Raw genomic sequence first — 19,060 nt, forward strand, 5'->3', positions numbered from 1 at the left:
TTTTTTTTTTGTTTTTTTTTTGTTTGTTTTTTTGAGCGCTTCTTCTTGTCGCCTATTGTAATAAATACTTCTAACGTGACTTCCGGAAAGTCGCGTTTTTTTTTTGTTTTGTTTTTTTTGTTTTTTTTTGAGCGCTTCTTCTTGTCGCTTATTGTAATAAATACTTCTAACGTGACAAAGTCGCGTTTTTTTTTGTTTTGTTTTGTTTTGTTTTTTTTGAGCGCTTCTTCTTGTCGCCTATTGTAATAAATACTTCTAACGTGACGTCCGGAAAGTCGCGTTTTTGTTTTGTTTTTTTTGTTTTGTTTTTTTGAGCGCTTCTTCTTGTCGCCTATTGTAATAAATACTTCTAATGTGACTTCCGGAAAGTCGCGTTTTTTTTTTTTTTTTTTTTTTTTTTTTAGTGCTTCTTCTTGTCGCCTATTGTAATAAATACTTCTAACGTGACTTCCGGAAAGTCGCGTTTTTTTTTTTGTTTTATTTTTGAGCGCTTCTTCTTGTCGCCTATTGTAATAAATACTTCTAACGTCACTTCCGGAAAGTCGCGTTTTTTTTTGTTTTTTTGTTTTTTTTTAGCGCTTCTTCTTGTCGCCTATTGTAATAAATACTTCTAACGTGACTTCCGGAAAGTCGCGTTTTTTTTTTTGGTTGGTTTTTTTTAGCGCTTCTTCTTGTCGCCTATTGTAATAAATACTTCTAACGTGACTTCCGGAAAGTCGCGTTTTTTTTTTTGTTTTTTTTTTGAGCGCTTCTTCTTGTCGCCTATTGTAATAAATACTTCTAACGTCACTTCCGGAAAGTCGCGTTTTTTTTTGTTTTTTTGTTTTTTTTTAGCGCTTCTTCTTGTCGCCTATTGTAATAAATACTTCTAACGTGACTTCCGGAAAGTCGCGTTTTTTTTTTTGTTTGGTTTTTTTTAGCGCTTCTTCTTGTCGCCTATTGTAATAAATACTTCTAACGTGACTTCCGGAAAGTCGCGTTTTTTGGGGGTTTTTTTGGGGGGGGTTTTTTTAGCGCTTCTTCTTGTCGCCTATTGTAATAAATACTTCTAACGTGACTTCCGAAAAGTCGCGTTTTTTTTTTGTTTTGTTTTGTTTTGTTTTTTTTGAGCGCTTCTTCTTGTCGCCTATTGTAATAAATACTTCTAACGTGACTTCCGGAAAGTCGCGTTTTTTTTTTGTTTTGTTTTGTTTTGTTTTTTTTGAGCGCTTCTTCTTGTCGCCTATTGTAATAAATACTTCTAACGTGACTTCCGGAAAGTCGCGTTTTTTTTTTTTTTTTTTTTTTTTTTTTTTTTTTTTAGCGCTTCTTCTTGTCGCCTATTGTAATAAGTACTTCTAACGTGACGTCCGGAAAGTCGCGTTTTTTTTTGTTTTTTTTTGTTTTGTTTTGTTTTGTTTTTTTTGAGCGCTTCTTCTTGTCGCCTATTGTAATAAGTACTTCTAACGTGACGTCCGGAAAGTCGCGGTTTTTTTTGGGTTTTTTTGTGTTTTTTTGTTTTGTTTTTTTGAGCGCTTCTTCTTGTCGCCTATTGTAATAAATACTTCTAACGTGACTTCCGGAAAGTCTCGTTTTTTTTTTTTTTTTTTTTTTGAGCGCTTCTTCTTGTCGCTTATTGTAATAAATACTTCTAACGTGACTTCCGGAAAGTCGCGGTTTTTTTTTTTTTTTTTTTTTTTTTTTTTTTTTGAGCGCTTCTTCTTGTCGCCTATTGTAATAAGTACTTCTAACGTGACGTCCGGAAAGTCGCGTTTTTTTTTGTTTTTTTTTGTTTTGTTTTTTTGAGCGCTTCTTCTTGTCGCCTATTGTAATAAGTACTTCTAACGTGACATCCGGAAAGTCGCGTTTTTTTTTGTTGTTTTTTTTTTGTTTTTTTTTTTGAGCGCTTCTTCTTGTCGCCTATTGTAATAAATACTTCTAACGTGACTTCCGGAAAGTCGCGTTTTTTTTTTGTTTTGTTTTTTTTGTTTTTTTTTGAGCGCTTCTTCTTGTCGCTTATTGTAATAAATACTTCTAACGTGACAAAGTCGCGTTTTTTTTTGTTTTGTTTTGTTTTGTTTTTTTTGAGCGCTTCTTCTTGTCGCCTATTGTAATAAATACTTCTAACGTGACGTCCGGAAAGTCGCGTTTTTGTTTTGTTTTTTTTGTTTTGTTTTTTTGAGCGCTTCTTCTTGTCGCCTATTGTAATAAATACTTCTAATGTGACTTCCGGAAAGTCGCGTTTTTTTTTTTTGTTTTTTTTTTTTTTTAGTGCTTCTTCTTGTCGCCTATTGTAATAAATACTTCTAACGTGACTTCCGGAAAGTCGCGTTTTTTTTTTTGTTTTATTTTTGAGCGCTTCTTCTTGTCGCCTATTGTAATAAGTACTTCTAACGTGACTTCCGGAAAGTCGCGGTTTTTTTTTTTTTTTTTTTTTTTTTTTTTTTTTTGAGCGCTTCTTCTTGTCGCCTATTGTAATAAGTACTTCTAACGTGACGTCCGGAAAGTCGCGTTTTTTTTTGTTTTTTTTTGTTTTGTTTTTTTGAGCGCTTCTTCTTGTCGCCTATTGTAATAAGTACTTCTAACGTGACATCCGGAAAGTCGCGTTTTTTTTTTTTGTTTTTTTTTTGTTTGTTTTTTTGAGCGCTTCTTCTTGTCGCCTATTGTAATAAATACTTCTAACGTGACTTCCGGAAAGTCGCGTTTTTTTTTTGTTTTGTTTTTTTTGTTTTTTTTTGAGCGCTTCTTCTTGTCGCTTATTGTAATAAATACTTCTAACGTGACAAAGTCGCGTTTTTTTTTGTTTTGTTTTGTTTTGTTTTTTTTGAGCGCTTCTTCTTGTCGCCTATTGTAATAAATACTTCTAACGTGACGTCCGGAAAGTCGCGTTTTTGTTTTGTTTTTTTTGTTTTGTTTTTTTGAGCGCTTCTTCTTGTCGCCTATTGTAATAAATACTTCTAATGTGACTTCCGGAAAGTCGCGTTTTTTTTTTTTGTTTTTTTTTTTTTTTAGTGCTTCTTCTTGTCGCCTATTGTAATAAATACTTCTAACGTGACTTCCGGAAAGTCGCGTTTTTTTTTTTGTTTTTTTTTTGAGCGCTTCTTCTTGTCGCCTATTGTAATAAATACTTCTAACGTCACTTCCGGAAAGTCGCGTTTTTTTTTGTTTTTTTGTTTTTTTTTAGCGCTTCTTCTTGTCGCCTATTGTAATAAATACTTCTAACGTGACTTCCGGAAAGTCGCGTTTTTTTTTTTGTTTGGTTTTTTTTAGCGCTTCTTCTTGTCGCCTATTGTAATAAATACTTCTAACGTGACTTCCGGAAAGTCGCGTTTTTTGGGGGTTTTTTTGGGGGGGGTTTTTTTAGCGCTTCTTCTTGTCGCCTATTGTAATAAATACTTCTAACGTGACTTCCGAAAAGTCGCGTTTTTTTTTGTTTTTTTTTTAGCGCTTCTTCTTGTCTCCTATTGTAATAAATACTTCTAACGTGACTTCCGGAAAGTCGCGTTTTGTTTTATTTTTATTTTTATTTTTATTTTTTTTTTAGCTCTTCTTCTTGTCGCCTATTGTAATAAATACTTCTAACGTGACTTCCGGAAAGTCGCGGTTTTCTTTTTTTTTTATTTAATTTTTTTTTTTTGATCGCTTCTTCTTGTCGCCTATTGTAATAAATACTTCTAACGTGACTTCCGGAAAGTCGCGGTTTTTTTTTTTTTTTTTTTTGAGCGCTTCTTCTTGTCGCCTATTGTAATAAATACTTCTAACGTGACTTCCGGAAAGTCGCGTTTTTTTTGTTTTTGTTTTTTTTGTGGTTTTTTTTAGCGCTTCTTCTTGTCGCCTATTGTAATAAATACTTCTAACGTGACTTCCGGAAAGTCACGTTTTTTTGGGGGTTTTTTTTGGTTGTTTTTTTTAGCGCTTCTTCTTGTCGCCTATTGTAATAAATACTTCTAACGTGACTTCCGGAAAGTCACGTTTTTTTTTTGGTTTTTTTTTAGCGCTTCTTCTTGTCGCCTATTGTAATAAATACTTCTAACATGACTTCCGGAAAGTCGCGTTTTTTGGGGGGTTTTTTTTGGTTGTTTTTTTTAGCGCTTCTTCTTGTTGCCTATTGTAATAAATACTTCTAACGTGACTTCCGGAAAGTCGCGTTTTTTGTTTTGTTTTGTTTTTTTTGGTTTTTTTTGAGCGCTTCTTCTTGTCACCTATTGTAATAAATACTTCTAACGTGACTTCCGGAAAGTCGTGTTATTTATTTATTTATTTATTTTATTTTATTTTATTTTTTTGAGCGCTTCTTCTTGTCGCCTATTGTAATAAATACTTCTAACGTGACTTCCGGAAAGTCGCGTTATTTATTTATTTATTTATTTATTTATTTTTTTTTTAATTTTTTTATTTTTTTATTTTTTTATTTTTTGAGCGCTTCTTCTTTTCGCCTATTGTAATAAATACTTCTAACGTGACTTCCGGAAAGTCGCGTTATTTATTTATTTATTTATTTATTTATTTTTTTTTTAATTTTTTTATTTTTTTATTTTTTTATTTTTTGAGCGCTTCTTCTTTTCGCCTATTGTAATAAATACTTCTAACGTGACTTCCGGAAAGTCGCGTTTAACGAGTAGAGCCACCAGCGAAGTTGTTAAAATGACTAAATGTGTGTTTTCATTGCGCCTTAATCAGTGTGTGTGTGTGTGTGTGTGTGTGTGTGTGTGTGTGTGTGTGTGTGTGTGTGTGTGTGTGTGTGTGTGTGTGTGTGTGTGTGTGTGTGTGTGTGTGTGTTGTGTGTGTGTTGCAGTGCCTATTGCGAGGTGGCGCAGTGTGCGTTGCGCAGCGGTCAGACGCCCCCTGAGCTCAAGTCTTTTAGCTCCCTGGCAGGCTTCCAGGCAGCCCCCCGAGATGCAGGACAGTGTTTTAGGCAAGCAACACACTCCACAAGCCCCGCCCCCCTCGTCACCCGCCCTGGCCCCGCCTCCATCTCTCCTATTTCAAAATTCATTTGAACTGATGTCATCTTGTAATCACCATCATTCAGTCACTCAAAATAAGCATCGTCACGCACTTCCACCCCAGGCCAGTAGGCGGAGGCTCGGTGTTGCCCCCTTTACCCCGCGTGTCGCTTCGCCCTCCATCTCGCGCGCTAACCTGCGTGCTGTCATGTGACCGCAGCATCACCACCAAGCTGGAGCGCGCCCTGGAGAAGGTGGCCCCCCTGCTGAGGGAGATCTTTGTGGACTTTGCCCCCTTCCTGTCCCGCACCCTGCTGGGGAGTCATGGGCAGGAACTGCTCATTGAAGGTACAGGTGCTGTACACGCCCCCTTTTTCTCTAAGTGGCGTCTCCTGTCTCACTGTCCCTGTCTCACTCACTCACTCACTCACTGAGTGGGAATAGTCATTGTTAGTGAGGGAGTGACATTTTTGTGAGCGAATGACAATTATTTATGAGTGAGTGTGTATGGGAGTTGTTAGTGACTGAGTGAGTGAGTGAGTAAGGTATCGGGTTTATGGGAATTGTTCATGAGCGAGTGAGTGACTGAGTGAGTGAGTTAGTCAGCAAGAAATGTGAGCGAGTTAGAATTGTTTGAGTGCATAAAAATTGTCAATGATTGAGTGAGTGTATGGAAAATTGTGAGTGAGTGAGTGAGTGAAAGAGAAATGTTTATATGTGAGTGAGTGAGTTAGTGAGAAATGTTTTTGTGAGTGAGTGAGTGAGTGAGGAATGTTTGAGTGAGTGAGAATTGTTAGTGAATGAGTGTGAATAGTAATTATTAGTGAGGGAATGAGATGTTTTGTGAGTGAATGAAAATTACTTATGAGTGAGTGTTTATGGGAATTGTTAATGAGTGAGTGGGTGAGTGAGTACATGGAATATGTGAGTGAGGTATTAGGTGAGTGAGTGAGTGAGTGAGTGAGTGAGTGAGTGAGTGAGTATATGGAAAATGTGACTAAGTTATTAAGTGTGTGGTAATTGTGAATGAGTGAGAAATGTTTGTATGTGAGTGAGTATGTGGAAAATGTGAGTAACTTATTGAGTGTGTGGTAATTGTGAGTGAGTGAGTGAGTGAGTGAGTGAGTGAGTGAGTGAGTGAGTGAGTGAGTGAGTGAGTGGGTGAGTGAAAGAGAAATGTTTGTATGTGAGTGAGTGAGTGAGTGAGTGAGTGAGTGAGTGAGTGAGTGAGTGAGTGAGAAATGTTTTTGTGTGAGTGAGTGAGGAATGTTTGAGTGAGTGAGTGAGAATTGTTTGTGAGTGAGTGTGAATAGTAATTGTTAGTGAGGGAATGAGATGTTTTGTGAGTGAATGAAAATTATTTATGAGTGAATGTGTATGGGAATTGTTAATGAGTGAGTGGGTGAGTGAGTACATGGAATATGTGAGTAAGGTATTAAGTGTGTGGTAATTGTGTGTGAGTGAGTGAGTGAGTGAGTGAGTGAGTATATGGAAAATGTGACCAAGTTATTAAGTGTGTGGTAATTGTGAATGAGTGAGAAATTTTTGTATGTGAGTGAGTGAGTTGGTGAGAAATGTTTTTGTGTGAGTGAGTGAGTGAGTGAGTGAGTGAGTGAGTGAGTGAGTGAGTGAGTGAGTGAGTGAGTGAGTGAGTGAAGAATGTTTGAGTGAGTGAGTGAGTGAGAATTGTTTGTGAGTGAGTGTGAATAGTAATTACTGAGGGAGTGAGATGTTTTGTGAGTGAATGAAAATTACTTTTGAGTGAATGTGTATGGGAATTGTTAATGAGTGAGTGGGTGAGTGAGTATATGGAATATGTGAGTGAGGTATTAAGTGTGTGATAATTGTGAGTGAGTGAGTGAGTGAGTGAGTGAGTGAGTGAGTGAGTGAGTGAAAGAGAAATGTTTGTATGTGAGTGAGTGAGTTGGTGAGAAATGTTTTTGTGTGAGTGAGTGAGTGAGTGAGTGAGTGAGTGAGTGAGTGAAGAATGTTTGAGTGAGTGAGTGAGAATTGTTTGTGAGTGAGTGTGAATAGTAATTACTGAGGGAGTGAGATTTTTTGTGAGTGAATGAAAATTACTTTTGAGTGAATGTGTATGGGAATTGTTAATGAGTGAGTTGGTGAGTGAGTATATGGAATATGTGACTGAGGTATTAAGTGTGTGATAATTGTGAGTGAGTGAGTGAGTGAGTGAGTGAGTGAGTGAGTGAGTGAGTGAGTGAGTGAGTGAGTGAGTGAGTGAAAGAGAAATGTTTGTATGTGAGTGAGTTAGTGAGAAATGTTTGAGTGAGTGAGTGAGAATTGTTTGTGAGTGAGTGTGAATAGTAATTGTTAGTGAGGGAGTGAGATTTTTTGTGAGTGAATGAAAATTACTTATGAGTGAGTGTTTATGGGAATTGTTAATGACTGAGTGAGGTATTAAGTGTGTGGTAATTGTGAGTGTATTGGAAGTGTGAGTGAGTGAGTATATAGTAAGTGTGAGTGAGTGAATAGAGGCATGAGTGACTGTTATCAGTGAGTAAACAGTTGGTGACTTGAGTGTTTTGACGTGTCGCTGGGTGAATGAGTGAGTGGCTGCAAAGTGAACGGGCGATTGAGTGAGTGAATGTGAATGAGAGGGTGAATGGTGTGGCGTGTGTTGTCTCCGAGCTGGCTGCTCCACTCATTCATCAAGCAGGTATGTCTCCCGTTGTTAGCTGTCGCTCGTCCTGTGTGACATTGTTATTGTTGTTATGAACACATGAATTGTGTCTAAAGCAGGCCCAGGGTGTGATGCACTCCTCCGCCCTCTCTCTCCTTCCTTCTTGTCTTCTCTGTGGCATGACTTTGTTCTTACATGGCAAATTAAATATTGATCTTGGATGTAAAAGTAGAATATTGTTTTAGATGTCAAATAAAATATTGTTATTGCGTTTGAGCGACCAGCAAGACTTGTGACTGAGTGTGTGTGCTGTGCAGGTCTGGTGTGCATGAAGTCCAGCACGTCGGTGGTGGAGCTGGTCATGCTGCTCTGCTCTCAGGTGCGTCTACTTCCCGCTTTCAGGTTATTGATCAGTCCTGCGCATTGCAGTGTAACACAATATAATGTATCCACTTCTTGTCTTGTGGCCCAACCCTGCATCACAAAAACTACCTATCCTCTTTTGCCCATGTTGCAGAAAATGGCTCTTTTTTACCTAAAGCTTCCTTGGATACTGAATTTAAGTAGCATATAATATATTTGTACATTGAATTATGCAAACACTTTAATTGAATACAAATTTGTGAGCAAAATTTGTGTTTAAAAATTCAGTGTGTAAAGAAAATCTGTTTAAAAAAAATAGTGTAAAAATTGTGTTAAAAATATGTATAAGAAATTGTGTAAAGAAAAAAATCAGTGTGTTAAAAATTATGTGTAAATAAAATTTGTGTAAAAAGAAGATTTCAGTCTGTAAAAAAAAAAAAATCAGTGTGTAAAAATTATGTGTAAAGAAAATCTGTGTAAAAAAATTAGCATGTAAAAAAAATAATTCAGAGTGTAAAAAAAAATCTGTGTAAAAATTAATTTCTAAAGAAAATCTGTGGAAAAAAATTTGTGGAAAAATTGTGTATAAAAATCATGTGTAAAGAAAATAAGTGCAAAAAAAAGTGTGTAAAAAAAAGATTTCAGTGTGTAAAAATTGTGTGAAGAAAATCTGTGTAAAACAATTAGTGTGTAAAAAAAATTCAGTGTGTAAAAAAAAAAATCAGTGTGTAAAAATTATGTCTTAAAAAAAAATCGGTGGAAAAATTGTGTAAAAAAAAAAAAAGTGTGTATAAAAATCATGTGTAAAGAAAATCTGTGTAAAAAAATTAGTGTGTAAAAAAAAAGAATCTGTGTATAAAAATTATTGTGTAAAGAATATGTGTAAAAATCTGTTTAAAAAATCAGTGTTTAAAAATTATGTGTGAAGAAAATTTGTGTAAAAAAAAATAGTGTGTAAAAAAAATAATTCAGTGTGTAAAAAAAAAAAAAAAGTGTGTAAAAATTATGTGTAAAGAAAATCAGTGTAAAAAAATTAGTGTGTAAAAAAAATAATTCAGTGTGTAAAAAAAAATCAGTGTAAAAATGATTTCCAAAGAAAATCTGTGTAAAAATTGTGTAAAAAAAAAAGTGTGTAAAAATTATGTGTAAAGAAAATCAGTGTAAAAAAATTAGTGTGTAAAAAAAATAATTCAGTGTGTAAAAAAAATCAGTGTAAAAATGATTTCTAAAGAAAATCTGTGGAAAAAAAATTGTGGAAAAATTGTGGGAAAAAAAGTGTGTATAAAAATCATGTGTAAAGAAAATAAGTGTAAAAAAAAGTGTGTAGAAATTGTGTGTAAAAAAAAGATTTCAGTGTGTAAAAAAAATCAGTGTGTAAAAATTGTGTGAAGAAAATCTGTGTAAAACAATTAGTGTGTAAAAAAAATACAGTGTGTAAAAAAAAGAATCAGTGTATAAAAATTATGTCTAAAAAAAAATCTGTGAAAAAATTGTGTAAAAAAAAAGTGTGTATAAAAATCATGTGTAAAGAAAATCTGTGTAAAAAAATTAGTGTGTAAAAAAAAGAATCTGTGTATAAAAATTATTGTGTAAAGAAAATGTGTAAAAATCTGTTTAAAAAATCAGTGTTTAAAAATTGTGTAAAGAAAATTTGTGTAAAAAAAAATAGTGTGTAAAAAAAATAATTCAGTGTGTAAAAAAAAAAGTGTGTAAAAATTATGTGTAAAGAAAATCAGTGTAAAAAAATTAGTGTGTAAAAAAAATTCAGTGTGTAAAAAAAAGAATCAGTGTGTAAAAATTATGTCTAAAAAAAAATCTGTGGAAAAAAATTTGTGGAAAAATTGTGTAAAAAAAAGTGTGTATGAAAATCTGTGTAAAAAAATTAGTGTGTAAAAAAAAAGACTGTGTATAAAAATTATTGTGTAAAGAAAATGTGTAAAAATCTGTTTAAAAAAACAGTGTGTAAAAAATTATGTGTAAAGAAAATTTGTGTGCAGAAATTGTGTAAAACCAAAAAAAAAATCTGTGTATAAAAATTGTGTGTAAAGAAAATCTGTGTAAAGAAATGTGGGTAAAAATTGTGTTAAAAAAAAAAAAAAGTGTCTATAAAAATCACGGGAAAAGAAAATCTGTGTAAAAAAATTAGTGTGTAATAAAAATAATCTGTGTATAAAAATTATTGTGTAAAGAAAATGTGTAAAAATCTGTTTAAAAAATCAGTGTGTAAAACATTAGGTGTAAAGAAAATTTGTGTCCAAAAATTTGTGTGCAGAAATTGTATAAAACCCCAAAAAAATCTGTGTATACAAATTGTGTGCAAAGAAAATCTGTGTAAAAAAATGTGTTAAAAAAAAAAAAAAAAAAAAAAAAAGGTGTGTAAAAAAATGTGTATGTAAAAAAATATATAAAGTCTGTGTAAAAAATTCAGTGCAATATTCAAAACTCAAGACTCACTTCAGGTAAATTAGGACAAAATCTCCTGATCTTGCAATATCAGCAAACGAGAATTAAATTTTGGTGCTGAACTTCCCCCAGGGATCAATAAAGTACTTTCTATTCTATTGTATTCTAAGTAGCATATAATGTGTGAGCAAAATTTGTGTGTTTAAAAATTCAGTATGTAAAAATTCAGTGTAAAAAAAAAATCTGTGTATAAAAATTGTCTGTAAAGAAAATCCATGTAAAAAAAAATGATGTGTAAAGAAAATTTGTGTAAAAAGATTTCAGTCTGTAAAAAAAAAAAAAGTGTGTAAAAATTATGTGTAAAGAAAATCTGTGTAAAAAAATTAGTGTGTAAAAAAAAAAGTATTTGTGTATAAAAATTATTGTGTAAAGAAAATGTGTAAAAATCTGTTTAAAAAATCAGTGTGTAAAAAATTATGTGTAACGAAAATTTGTGTCCAAAAATGTGTGTGCAGAAATTGTATAAAACCCCCCAAAAATCTGTGTATAAGAATGGTGTGTAAAGAAATGTGTTAAAATTTAAAAAAAAAAGGTTTATAAAAATTATGTGTAAAAAATGTGTATGTAAAAAAATATATAAAGTCTGTGTAAAAAATTCAGTGCAATATTCAAAACTCAATACTCACTTCAGGTAAATTAGGACAAAATCTCCTGATCTTGCAATATCAGCTAACGAGAATTTAATTTTTGGTGCTGAACTTCCCCCAGGGATCAATAAAGTACTTTCTATTCTATTCTATTCTAAGTAGCATATAATGTGTGAGCAAAATTTGTGTGTTTAAAAATTCAGTGTAAAAAAAATCTGTGTATAAAAATTGTCTGTAAAGAAAATCCATGTAAAAAAAATTAATCTGTGTAAAAGAAATCAGTGTGTAAAAAATCTGTGTAAAAAAACTAGTGTGTAAAAATTGAACAAACTTAGTTTCACTGATTTTTTTTCACACTGAATTTTAAAAATTCTATTTTAACAAACTTAATTGCACTGAACATTTTTTTTTTACACAAGCTAAATTATTAATTTTGCCCACAATGTTTTATTCAATGAAATTGTCAGCATAATTTCAATTCAAAAAATCATTCACAATAGAGACACACATTAACCTCCATAGAAAATTGTAAAAAAATATTGAATTAAATTAAGTGTTTTTTGTACTTTAAATGTCAATCTGCTTGTATTTCAAGGACTAAGTAGTTCATAAATGAGTTCGCTGGAGGTCTGTGCGTACATTCAAAGCTTAATTTCTAGACTTTTAGGAGACACTTACCTCTCCGGACTTCCCCTGATGATAAAAACCTCCTTTTGGTTCCTAAAAAGGACTTCCAAACATTTAAAATCCAAACGCCCGAAGCCCGGTTCTTCCACCCTGGACTCCTGGAGCAAGCATCTGAGGCTCATTGATGAGACTTGACTTTTCTCCACCCTCTCGACTCGTCAGCTCATATCGTGTTACTCCGGCCTTCCCGCCATTAGGGCCCCGGGAGAGGAAAGTGGAGCTGAGATATTGATCGCGTAAGAGGAGACGCTCCCACGTGTCCTTTAGGAGCTAATGGAGCTTTTAGCATCAGCATCCTGCCCTTCATGCTCCTCCAACATTTATCTCTTACATAAATATACATGTGTAACCACACACAAGGGCCAATAAACAATATATAAATGCTATGCTAGCAGGAAGTGCTGCCCGATCCATTTAGTCAGAAACTTCTGTTACCTACTCCAAAATAACAGCTAATTATTTATGTAATTTATGACCGCTAAAGTATCTCCTAATAATCCCAAAAAGTCGATAACAACAAATGAACAATGTCAACAACATGCGTGTCCAAATTTGAAACTGACCTTTTCGTCTTAGCTTTGAGGAAGTTAGCGAGTCTACCATGAAGTTAGCTAGTCCAACCAGAATTTAGCAAGGCAACCAGGAAATTAGCTAGGCTACCTGTAATTTAGCGAGGCTACCAAAAAGTTAGTGAGGCTACCAGGAAGCTAGCCAGTCTACCAGGAAGTTAGTCAGGCTAACCGGAAGTTAGCAAGGCTACCAGGAAATTAGCTAGGCTACCAGAAAGTTAGTGAGGCTACCAGAAAGTTAGTGAGGCTACCAGGAAGTTAGCGAGTCTACCAGGAAGTTAGTCAGGCTAACAGGAAGTTAGTCAGTCTACTAGGAAGTTAGTGAGGCTTCCAAGAAGTTAGCGAGGCTACCAGGAAATTAGCTAGACTACCAGGAAGTTAGTGAGAGGCTACCAGGAAGTTAGTGAGTCTACCAGGAAGTTAGTCAGGCTAACAGGAAATTAGCCAGTCTACTAGGAAGTTAGTGAGGCTTCCACAAAGTTAGTGAGGCTACCAGAAAGTTAGTGAAGCTACCAGGAAGTTAGCGAGTCTACCAGGAAGTTAGTCAGGCTAACAGGAAGTTAGTCAGGCTAACAGGAAGTTAGTCAGGCTATAAGGAAGTTAGCCAGTCTACTAGGAAGTTAGTGAGGCTTCCAAGAAGTTAGTGAGGCTACCAGGAAATTAGCTAGACTACCAGGAAGTTAGTTAGAGGCTACCAGGAAGTTAGCGAGTCTACCGGGAAGTTAGTCAGGCTAACAGGAAGTTAGCCAGTCTACTAGGAAGTTAGTGAGGCTTCCAAGAAGTTAGTGAGGCTACCAGGAAATTAGTGAGGCTACCACAAAGTTAGTGAGGCTACCAGGAAGTTAGCGAGTCTACCAAGAAGTTAGTCAGGCTAACAGGAAGTTAGTCAGGCTAACAGGAAGTTAGCCAGTCTACTAGGAAGTTAGTGAGGCTTCCAAGAAGTTAGCGAGGCTACCAGGAAGTTAGTCAGGCTAACAGGAAGTTAGCAAGGTTACCAGGAAATTAGCTAGGCTAACAGAAATTTAGCGAGGCTACCACGAAGTTAGTGAGGCTACCAGAAAGTTGGGGAGGCTACCAGGAAGTTAGCGAGTCTACCAGGAAGTTAGTCAGGCTAACAGGAAGTTAGTCAGTCTACTAGGAAGTTAGTGAGGCTTTCAAGAAGTTAGCGAGGCTACCAGGAAATTAGCTAGACTACCAGGAAGTTAGTGAGAGGCTACCAGGAAGTTAGTGAGTCTACCAGGAAGTTAGTCAGGCTAACAGGAAATTAGCCAGTCTACTAGGAAGTTAGTGAGGCTTCCACAAAGTTAGTGAGGCTACCAGAAAGTTAGTGAGGCTACCAGGAAGTTAGCGTGTCTACCAGGAAGTTAGTCAGGCTAACAGGAAGTTAGCCAGTCTACTAGGAAGTTAGTGAGGCTTCCAAGAAGGTAGTGAGGCTACCAGGAAATTAGCTAGACTACCAGGAAGTTAGTGAGAGGCTACCAGGAAGTTAGCGAGTCTACCGGGAAGTTAGTCAGGCTAACAGGAAGTTAGCCAGTCTACTAGGAAGTTAGTGAGGCTTCCAAGAAGTTAGTGAGGCTACCAGGAAATTAGTGAGGCTACCACAAAGTTAGTGAGGCTACCAGGAAGTTAGCGAGTCTACCAGGAAGTTAGTCAGGCTAACAGGAAGTTAGTCAGGCTAACAGGAAGTTAGCCAGTCTACTAGGAAGTTGGTGAGGCTTCCAAGAAGTTAGCGACGCTACCAGGAAGTTAGTCAGGCTAACAGGAAGTTAGTCAGGCTAACTTTAGCCAGTCTACTAGGAAGTTAGTGAGGCTTCCAAGAAGTTAGCGAGGCTACCAGGCAATTAGCTAGACTACCAGGAAGTTAGTGAGAGGCTACCAGGAAGTTAGCGAGGCTACCAGGAAGTTAGTCAGGCTAACAGGAAGTTAGTCAGGCTAACAGAAAGTTAGCCAGTCTACTAGGAAGTTAGTGAGGCTTCCAAGAAGTTAGCGAGGCTACCAGGAAGTTAGTGAGGCTACCAAAAAGTTAGTGAGAGGCTACCAGGAAGCTAGCTAGACTACCAGGATGTTAGTGAGGCTAACAGGAAGTTAGCCAGTCTACCAGGAAGTTAGTGAGGCGAACAGGAAGTTAGTGAGGCTACCAGGAAATTAGCTAGACTACCAGGAAGTTAGCGAGAGGCTACCAGGAAGTTAGTGAGGCTAACAGGAAATTAGCCAGGCTACCAGGAATTTAGCGAGGCTTCCAAGAAGTTAGCGAGGTTCCCAGGAAGTTAGTAAGGCGAACCAGACAAATAGCTAGGCTACCGGGAAATTAGTGAGTCTACCAGGAAGTTAGTGAGGCTACCAGGAAGTTATTGAGGCTACCAGGAAGTTAGCGAGGCTACCAAGAAGTTAGTCAGGCTACCAGGAAGTTAGCGAGGCTACCAGGAAGTTAGTCAGGCTAACAGGAAATTAGCTAGACTAACAGGAAGTTAGCCAGTCTACTAGGAAGTTAGCGAGGCTACCAGGAAATTAGCTAGACTAACAGGAAGTTAGCGAGAGGCTACCAGGAAGTTAGCGAGGCTACCAGGAAGTTAGCTAGGCAGTTGTTTACGTTGGATTTTTAATTTTCAGCATTTTCTCGTTGTTTTCTACGGTTTTGCTTCAGTTTTGTTTGGCCACTATAGCCCATAAATAGAAAAAAATAACAATAATAGATGTAGACAGTGAACCATAGTCCACAAATATAAACAAAACAACAATAGATGTAGACAGTGAATCATAGTCCATAAATATAAACAAAACAAAAATAGATGTGGACAGTGAACCATAGTCCATAAATATAAACAAAACAACAATAGATGTAGACCCTGAACCATAGTCCATAAATATAAACAAAACAACAATAGATGTAGACAGTGAACAATAGTCCATAAATATAAACAAAACAACAATAGATGTACACAGTGAACAATAGTCCATAAATATAAACAAAACAACAATAGATGTAGACAGTGAACCATAGTCCACAAATATAAACAAAACAACAATAGATGTAGACAGTGAATCATAGTCCACAAATATAAACAAAACAACAATAGATGTACACAGTGAACAATAGTCCATAAATATAAACAAAACAACAATAGATGTAGACAGTGAACCATAGTCCACAAATATAAACAAAACAACAATAGATGTAGACAGTGAACCATAGGCCATAAATATAAACAAAACAACAATAGATGTAGACAGTGAACCATAGTCCACAAATATAAACAAAACAACAATAGATGTAGACAGTGAACCATAGTCCACAAATATAAGCAAAACAACAATAGATGTAGACAGTGAATCATAGTCCACAAATATAAACAAAACAACAATAGATGTACACAGTGAACAATAGTCCATAAATATAAACAAAACAACAATAGATGTAGACAGTGAACCATAGTCCATAAATATAAACAAAACAACAATAGATGTCGACAGTGAACCATAGTCCACAAATATAAACAAAACAACAATAGATGTAGACAGTGAACCATAGTCCACAAATATAAACAAAACAACAATAGATGTAGACAGTGAACCATAGTCCATAAATACAAACAAAACAACAATAGATGTAGACAGTGAACCATAGTCCACAAATATAAACAAAACAACAATAGATGTAGACAGTGAACCATAGTCCACAAATATAAACAAAACAACAATAGATGTAGACAGTGAACCATAGTCCACAAATATAAACAAAACAACAATAGATGTCGACAGTGAACCATAGTTCACAAATATAAACAACAATAGATGTAAACAAAACAACAATAGATGTGGACAGTGAACCATAGTTCACAAATATAAACAACAATAGATGTAAACAAAACAACAATAGATGTGGACAGTGAACCATAGTTCACAAATATAAACAACAATAGATGTAAACAAAACAACAATAGATGTAGACAGTGAACCATAGTTCACAAATATAAACAACAATAGATGTAAACAAAACAACAATAGATGTGGACAGTGAAGTGACATACAAACTGCAAATGAAAATAAAAGTTGTCTGTTGTCTTTCAGGAATGGCAGAATTCCATCCAGAAAAACGCTGGCTTGGCTTTCATCGAGCTGATCAACGAGGGAAGGTAAAGACTTCAAGAGTTGATGTTATCTTCATTTATAAATGGCGAACAGGAAGTTAGTCAGGCTAACAGGAAGTTCACCAGGCTACCAGGAAGTTAGCAAGGCTACCAGGCAGTTAGCAAGGCTAACAGAAAGTTAGTGAGGCTCACAGGAAGTTAGCGCGGCTACCAGGAAGTTAGTGAGTCTACCAGAAAGTTAGCGAGGCTACCAGGAAGTTAGCCAGCCTACCAGGAAGTTTGCGAGGCTACCAGGAAGTTAGTGAGGCAAACCAGAAAATAGCAAGGCAACCGGGAAATTAGCTAGACTACCAGGAAGTTAGTGATGCTAACCGGAAGTTAGCAAGGCTACCAGAAAGTTAGCTAGGCTACCAGAAAGTTAGCTAGGCTACCAGGAAGTAAGATAGGCTACCTGGAAGTTAGTGAGGCTACCAGGAAGCTATTTAGACTACCAGGGAGTTAATCAGGCTACCAGGAAGTTAGCCAGTCTACCAGGAAGTTAGTGAGGATAACCGGAAGTTAGCGAGGATAAGAGGAAATTAGCTAGACTACCAGGAAGTTAGCCAGAGGCTACCAGGAAGTTAGCGAGGCTACCACGAAGTTAGTGAGGATAATTGGAAGTTAGCAAGGCTACTACGAAATTAGCTAGACTACCAAGAAGTTAGCGAGAGGCTACCAGGAAGTTAGTGAGACTACCAGCAAGTTAGTGAGGCTACTAGGAAGCTAGTTAGACTACCATGAAGTTAATCAGGCTAACAGGAAGTTAGCCAGTCTACCAGGAAGTTAGTGAGGATAACTGGAAGTTAGCGAGGCTACCGGGAAATTAGCTAGACTACCAGGAAGTTAGCTAGGCTACCAGGAAGTTGATGAGGCTACCAGGAACTAAGATAGGCTACCTGGAAGTTAGTGAGGCTGCCAGAAAGTTAGTGAGGCTACCAGGAAGCTAGTTAGACTACCAGGAAGTTAATCAGGCAAACAGGAAGTTAGCCAGTCTACCAGAAAGTTAGTGAGGATAACCGGAAGTTAGCGAGGCTACTACGAAATTTGCTAGACTACCAAGAAGTTAGCAAGAGGCTATCAGGAAGTTAGTGAGGCTACCACAAAGTTAGTGAGGATAATTGGAAGTTAGCAAAGCTACTACGAAATTAGCTAGACTACCAAGAAGTTAACGAGAGGCTACCAGGAAGTTAGTGAGACTACCAGCAAGTTAGTGAGGCTACCAGGAAGCTAGTTAGACTACCATGAAGTTATTCAGGCTAACAGGAAGTTAGCCAGTCTACCAGGAAGTTAGTGAGGATACTGGAAGTTAGCGAGGCTACCGGGAAATTAGCTAGACTACCAGGAAGTAAGATAGGCTACCAGGAAGTTAGCTAGGCTACCATGGAATTTATTGAGGCTACCAGGAAGCTAGTTAGACTACCAGGAAGTTAATCAGGCTAACGAGAAGTTAGCCAGTCTACCAGGAAGTTAGTGAGGATAACCGGAAGTTAGCGAGGTTACCAGGAAATTAGCTAGACTACCAGGAAGTTAGCGAGAGGCTACCAGGAAGTTAGCGAGGCTACCAGTAAGTTAGTGAGGATAACCGGAAGTTAGCGAGGCTACCAGGAAATTAGCTAGACTACCAGGAAGTTAGTGAGGATAACCGGAAGTTAGCGAGGCTACCAGGAAATTAGCTAGACTACCAGGAAGTTAGCGAGAGGCTACCAGGAAGTTAGCGAGGCTACCAGGCAGTTAGCGAGAGGCTACCAGGAAGTAAGCTAGGCTACCAGAAAGTTAGTGAGGCTACCAGGAAGCTAGTTAGACTACCCTGAAGTTAGCCAGGCTAACAGGAAGTTAGCCAGTCTACCAGGAAGTTAGCGAGAGGCTACCAGGAAGTTAACTGGTAGCCTTGCTAACTTCCTGTTAGCCTTGCTAACTGCCTGGTAGCATAGCTAACTTCCTGTTAGCCATTTCTAAATGATGGTAACATAGAAATGATAAATAAAGTTTACACCTTATGAACATATTCTTTGACTGCATGATGATGATGAGTGTCTCAGTGAAATGTAGTACTGTTGTTAGGAGTGTCGGCCATGTTTGAGACTTAAATGTTGTGTGTTGGTGCTCAGACTTCTGTGCCACGCCATGAAGGATCACATCGTGCGCGTGGCCAACGAGGCGGAGTTCATCCTCAACCGACAGCGAGCCGAGGACGTGCACAAACATGCAGAGTTTGAGGTGGGCAAACACTAATAATAATAATAATAATAATATTAATATTTTCCTGGCGCCCTCGTAGTCCAACTGTGCGCAGTACGCCGCCGACCGCCGCGAGGAGGAGAAGATGTGCGACCACCTGATCAGCGCCGCCAAGCACCGAGATCATGTGACCGCCAACCAGCTGAAGCAGAAGATCCTCAACATCCTGACCAATAAGCACGGAGCCTGGGGGACCATGTCTCAGAGGTGACTTCCTGTCATGTGACACGCCATGTCATCCAGCACGCGGGACATAATAAATAACACACTTAAATACTGTATATAGTAATAATAATACACTTAAATCATGTATATAATAGTATTAATACAGTTCAATATATAATAATACAGTTAAATGATGTATATAATATGAATAATACAGGTCAATATATAATAATACAGTTAAATGATGTATATAATAGTATTAATACAGTTCAATATATAATAATACAGTTAAATG

The 19,060-nt window shown here is 36.7% G+C and overlaps 1 protein-coding gene across 26 annotated transcripts in view; it reads left to right on the forward strand.

Moving 5' to 3' along the window:
• Nucleotides 1-19,060, forward strand: part of LOC133650131 (neurobeachin-like) — a 237,107-nt gene that overhangs the window by 186,562 nt on the left and 31,485 nt on the right. For 18 of the 26 annotated variants that reach the window (XM_062046977.1, XM_062046985.1, XM_062046978.1 and 15 more), the window contains 6 exons: nt 4,775-4,894; nt 5,146-5,279; nt 7,884-7,945; nt 16,304-16,368; nt 18,471-18,579; nt 18,641-18,807. In XM_062046977.1, coding sequence (XP_061902961.1) covers nt 4,775-4,894; nt 5,146-5,279; nt 7,884-7,945; nt 16,304-16,368; nt 18,471-18,579; nt 18,641-18,807 — 657 coding nt within the window. The remainder of the gene's footprint in view (nt 1-4,774; nt 4,895-5,145; nt 5,280-7,883; nt 7,946-16,303; nt 16,369-18,470; nt 18,580-18,640; nt 18,808-19,060) is intronic. The other 8 variants (XM_062046979.1, XM_062046996.1, XM_062046984.1 and 5 more) reach the window with 1 other exon arrangement.

Source organism: Entelurus aequoreus, linkage group LG05, assembly GCF_033978785.1.
Source record: "Entelurus aequoreus isolate RoL-2023_Sb linkage group LG05, RoL_Eaeq_v1.1, whole genome shotgun sequence".
In the NCBI taxonomy this organism is placed as follows: Eukaryota; Metazoa; Chordata; class Actinopteri; order Syngnathiformes; family Syngnathidae; genus Entelurus; species Entelurus aequoreus.